This window comes from Callorhinus ursinus, unplaced genomic scaffold (assembly GCF_003265705.2).
Source record: "Callorhinus ursinus isolate GAN/ISIS: 27379988/994484 unplaced genomic scaffold, GSC_fseal_2.0 scaffold10, whole genome shotgun sequence".
NCBI classification, from domain to species: domain Eukaryota; kingdom Metazoa; phylum Chordata; class Mammalia; order Carnivora; family Otariidae; genus Callorhinus; species Callorhinus ursinus.
The window spans coordinates 11892130-11898129 of NW_027397072.1; the positions used below are offsets into that span (position 1 = coordinate 11892130).

The 6000-nt window shown below is 41.6% G+C and overlaps 1 protein-coding gene across 3 annotated transcripts in view; it reads right to left on the minus strand.

Moving 5' to 3' along the window:
* NBAS (NBAS subunit of NRZ tethering complex) overlaps positions 1-6000 on the minus strand; it is a 358882-nt gene that overhangs the window by 20006 nt on the left and 332876 nt on the right. For all 3 annotated transcript variants that reach the window (XM_073897011.1, XM_025867764.2, XM_073897012.1), the window contains one exon: positions 733-872. In XM_073897011.1, coding sequence (XP_073753112.1) covers positions 733-872 — 140 coding nt within the window. The remainder of the gene's footprint in view (positions 1-732; positions 873-6000) is intronic.

Consider the following 6000-nt stretch of genomic DNA (forward strand, 5'->3'; position numbering starts at 1 on the left):
TAAATGTCTTAAGTGAAGCTGATTTTACTTCTTGTGGGTAAGAGAGTGATTTGAAATGGTCATTGTTCTAAAAGTTACAAGAAACTGTAAAACCACAGTAAACTAACGTACTAGAGGAGGTTGTACTATGATTTTGAAAAATTCTCTTTAGACCGAGAGGGCCATTTTGAGGGCATGAGAAAACCTACAATGCAACCCTAAACCCTTTGCTAAAAAAGCAAAGCATAACTGACAATCTAATTAGTGGGTCCCACATCTACTGCACAGTATCATCACAGAGGAGCTGGTTAGAAACTGATTCCCTGGCCCCACAGAGAGAGCTAAAAGATTTTATTTATTTGTGTGTGAGAGAGAGAGAGTACAAGCAGGGGAAGCCGCAGGAAGGGGGAGAAGCAGGCTTCCCGTTGAGCAGGGAGCCTGATGTGGGGCTCCATCCCAGGATCCTGGGATCAAGACCTGAGCCGAAGGCAGAAGCTTAATTGACTGAGCCACCCAGGCGCCCCCAAATCAGATGCTATCACTAAGCATGATCTGGTATTTCTGAGTAAAATATTTGCATGTAAGGGCAAGGAGAAAAGGAGAGAAACTGCAATATTTCAAATAAATAATCTTAATTTCCGCTAAAGGCTAATATTGGTTTTACATATTTCTTTTCATTGGTTCTTTTGAAGGTACTGAATTTTTAAAACTCAAGAGCAAACAAGAGAAATCTAATTTTATATTCACACTTACACAGAGTCATGTCTCATAGGTGGCCAAGCTTGCAAGAGCAAAACCAAGTGCTGAAATTCCACCTCTTGGCGACTGGATTCCAGGAGTTCCGTGAAGAGGGCGTAGCGGTTCTCTTCATTCTCAATGTCAGCTATGTCTACCTGGAAGTGGAAATAAACACTGGACACTGGTGGCAAAGGCTACTTCACTGGCTTACAGAAGAATTCAGATGTGATGACTTTGATTAAACACTCCTGAAAATGTTTACAATGTGTTGAGAGGTAGATTCAACACCACCACCCTCATGCACAAAATCTTCAAAAGACTCTAAGCCTTACCCAATTTCAAAGGTTCTTAATGTTCTTTACAAAAATAAATTCAAACAAGTACAGGACTGGTTTATTGATATTTAATATTATTATGTTAAAATACGGAATTATTGTATAAGAAATTGTAATAGTTCATCATACTTAACATTAGCCAATTGTTTTTCTTTTAAATTATCCTAAATGCATTTCTACTTTTCATTTTAGCATTATTATTATTGCTAAGTCTTCATACTGTCTAGAAAATTTCTCTAATTTGAAATAAAAAATTTGACTAAACTGCACTTCTCAGGGACAGAGCAAGATGGCGGAGGAGTAGGAGACCTAGGTTTCGTGTGGTCTCAGGAATTCAGCTGAATAGGGATCAAACCATTCTGAACACCTATGAACTCAACAGGAAATCAAAGAGAAGAATAGCAACAACTCTCTGAACAGAAAAGCGACCACTTTCTGGAAGGTAGGACGTGCGGAAAAGTGAATCCGAGGCGATATTCGGGAGGATAGATGGCGGGGGAGGGGGGGCCTCCGTCGGCCACTTCTGGCAAGTGATAGAGCCGCGGAGCACAAAATCGGAACTTTTAGAAGTCGGCTCCGCTGAGGGACGTCGCTGCAGTGGCTAAGCGGGGGGTGGAACCCTCGCGGGACGGTGTGGACTCAGGACCCTCGGGGTCACAGAAAGACCGGGGGTGCCTGAGTGCGGCAGAGCTCCCAGGTATCGGAGCGGGGAAGCCGGCTGCAGAGACGGAGCCGAGGCGCGGGCTCTCAGCTAGGGGTGGCCATAAACTGTGATCCGCAGCCCAGTCGGGCCACTGCTCCTCCAGCAGGGACCCAACAAGCGGCAGATCCGGGGAGACCCCCTTCCTCCTCGGGGAGGAGCGGCGCGGGAGCGCACCGCAGGGATCTGCTGGGTTTGGAGACTCCACACGGGGCCGGGTGCCAGAGATAGAAACACTCGGTCACAGGCCGGGTGAGCACAGAGTGCAGCCGGAGACCGGGGAGACAGGTGTGACCGACTACTTTTCTCTGGGGGCGCACTGAGGAGCAGGCCCCCGAGTTCTCGGCTCCTCTGGGGCAGAGATAGGGAGGCCGCCATTTCACTCTCGTCCTCCAAAGCTGTACCAAGAGCTTGCAGGGAACAAAAGATCCCGAGGGAAAACCCAAGCAGATTACTTAGCCCGGACCAGCAAGGGCGGGGCAATTCCGCCTCCGGCAAAGACATTTGGGAACCATGGCAAAGGGCCCCTCCCCCAAAAGATCTGCAAGAACAGCCCGCCAAGACGAAGTTTACCCATCAATGAGAACGGGAGAACTCCAGCGTTAGAGGAATACCGCACATAGAATTCATGGCTTTTTTACCATGATTGTTTAGTTTTCCAAAGTTAATTTTTTTAAATTTTTTTTTGAATTTTTCTTTTTCCCTTTTTCAACCAACATCTTATCAATCCTTTTCTATAAAATCTTTTATAATTTTCATCTTTACAGTCATCTTCCATCCCTTCATTGTATCAACCCTTATTTTGTACATATATAAGTCTTTCATTCTCTAAAATTTTAGGAGGCACTTTCTTCTAACACACCAAAATACACCCAAAATCTAGTGTGTGGCACTGATCTATGCACCAGCCTGATCATATCTGATCATATTCTGTTTTTGTTTCGTTTTGTTCTGTTTTTGTTTGTTTTTATCTTTTTCCTTTTGTTTTTTTTCTCTTTCTTTTTCTTTCTTTCCCTTTCTTTTCCCCTGGTTTCAGGTCTTTTCTGATTTGTTTAGAGTATACTTGCTGGGGACGTTGTTAACCTGTTAGCATTTTGTTCTCTCATTCATCTATTCTCCTCTGGACAAAATGACAAGACGAAAGAAATCACCTCAGCAAAAAGAACAAGAGGTAGTACTGTCTGCCAGGGACCTACTCAAAACGGACATTAGTACGATGTCGGACCTAGAGTTCAGAATCATGATTTTAAACATACTAGCTGGGCTTGAAAAAAGAATGGAAGTTATTAGGGACACGCCCTTCCTAGAGAAATAAAAGAACTAAAATCTAACCAAATCAAAATCAAAAGGGCTATTAATGAGGTGCAATCAAAAATGGGGGCACTAACTGCTAGGATACATGAGGCAGAAGAGAGAATCAGCGATATAGAAGACCAAATGATGGAAAATAAAGAAGCTGAGAAAAAGAGAGATAAACAACTACTGGATCACAAGGGCAGAATTCGAGAGATAAGCGATACGATAAGATGAAACAACATGAGGATAACTGGGATCCCAAAAGAAGAGAGAGAGGGGCAGAAGGTATATTGGAGCAAATTATAGCAGAGAACTTCCCTAATGTGGGGAAGGAAACAGGCATCAAGATCCAGGAGGCACAGAGAACCCCTCTCAAAATCAATAAAAATAGGTCAAGACCCTGACATCTAATAGTAAAACGTACGAGTCTCAGAGACAAAGAGAAAATCTTGAAAACAGCTCGGGAGAAGAGATATGTAACCTGCAATGGTAGAAACATTAGATTGGCAACAGACCTATCCACAGAGACCTGGCAGGCCAGAAAGGACTGGCATGATATATCCAGAGCACTAAACGAGAAAAATATGCAGCCAACAATACTATATCCAGCTAGGTTGTCATTCAAAATAGGAGAGATCAAAAGCTTCCAGGACAAACAAAAACTAAAGGAATTTGCAAACACAAAACCAGCCCTCCAAGAAATATTGAAAGGGGTCCTCTAAGCAAAGAGAGAGCCTAAAAACAGCATAAACCAGAAAGGAACACAGACAATATACAGTAATAGTCACCTTATAGGCAATACAATGGCACTAAATTCATACCTTTCAATAGTTACCCTGAATGTAAATGGGCTAAATGTCCCAATCAAAAGACACAGGCTATCAGATTGGATTAAAAAACAAGACCCATCAATATGGTGTCTGCAAGAGACTCATTTTAGGCCCAAAGACACCTCCAGATTGAAAGTGAGGGGGTGGAAAACCATTTACCATGCTAATGGACACCAAAAGAAAGCTGGGTGGCAATCTTCATATCAGACAAATTAGATTTTAAAACAAAGACTGTAATAAGAGATGAGTAAGGAAACTATATCCTACTTAAAGGGTCTATCCAACAAGAAGATCTAACAATTGTAAATATCTATGCCCCGAACATGGGAGCAGCCAATTATATAAGGCAATTAATAACAAAAGCAAAGAAACACATTGACAACAATACAATAATACTGGGGGGCTTTAACACCCCCCTGACTGAAATGGACAGATCATCTAAGCAAAAGATCAACAAGGAAATAAAGACTTTAAATGACACACTGGACCAAATGGACTTCAGACATATTCAGAACATTCCATCCCAAAGCAACGGAATACACATTCTTCTCTAGTGCCCATGAAACATTCTCCAGAATTGATCACATCCTAGGTCAGAGATCAGGTCTCAACCGGTACCAAAAGACTGGGAGTATTCATGCATATATATTCAGACCACAGTGCTTTGAAACAAGAACTCAATCACAAAAGGAAAGTCGGAAAGAACTCAAATACATGGAGGCTCAAGAGCATCCTACTAAAGAATGAATGGGTCAACCAGGAAATTAAAGAAGAATTAAAAAAAATTCATGGAAACCAATGAAAATGAAAACACAACTCTTCAAAATCTTTGGGATACAGCAAAGGCAGTCCTGAGAGGAAAGTATAGAGCAATACAAGCCTTTCTCAAGAAACAAGAAAGGTCTCAAATACACAACCTAACCCTACACCTAAAGGAGCTGGAGAAAGAACAGCAAATAAAGCCTAAACCCAGCAGGAGAAGAGAAATAATAAAGATCAGAGCAGAAATCAATGAAATAGAAACCAAAAGAACAGTAGAACACATCAACGAAACTAGGAGCGGGTTCTTTGAAAGAATTAACAAGATGGATAAACCCCTGGCCAGACTGATCAAAAAGAAAAGAGAAATGATCCAAATCAACAAAATCATGAATGAAAGAGGAGAGATCACAACCAACACCAAAGAAATACAAACAATTATAAGAACATACTATGAGCAACTCTATGCCAGCAAATTAGAGAACCTGGAAGAAATGGGTGCATTCCTAGAGATGTATCAACTACCACAATTGAACCAGGAAGAAATAGAAAACATGAACAGACCTATAACCACTAAGGAAATGGAAGCAGTCATCAAAAATCTCCCAACACACAAAAGCCCAGGGCCAGATGGCTTCCCAGGGGCATTCTACCAAACATTTAAAGAAGAATTAATACCTATTCTCCTGAAACTGTTCCCAAAAATAGAAATGGAAGGAAAACTTCCAAACTTGTTTTATGAGGCCACCATTACCTTGATCCCAAAACCAGATAAAGATCCCACCAAAAAGGAGAATTACAGACCAATATCCTTGATGAACATGGATGCAAAATTCTCACCAAAATACTAGCCAATAGGATCCAACAGTATATTAAAAGGATTATTCACCATGACCAAGTGGGATTTATCCCTGGGCTGCAAGGTTGGTTCAACATCCGCAAATCAACCAACGTGATATAATACATGAACAAAAGAAAGAACAAGAGTCATAGGATCCTCTCAATAGATGCAGAAAAAGCATTTGACAAAGGACAGCATCCTTTCTTGATCAAAACTCTTCAGAGTATAGGGAGAGCGTATATACCTCAATATTATAAAAGCCATCTATGAAAAACCTACAGCAAATATCATTCTCAATGGGGAAAAGCTGAGAGCTTTCCCCCTAAAGTCAGGAACGCGGCAGGGATGTCCACTATCACCACTGCTATTCACATAGTATTAGAAGTCCTAGCCACAGCAATCAGACAACAAAAAGAAATCAAAGGCATCCAAATCGGCAAGGAGGAAGTCAAACATTCACTCTTTACAGATGATATGATACTGTATGTGGAAAACCCAAAAGACTCCACCCCAAAACTGCTA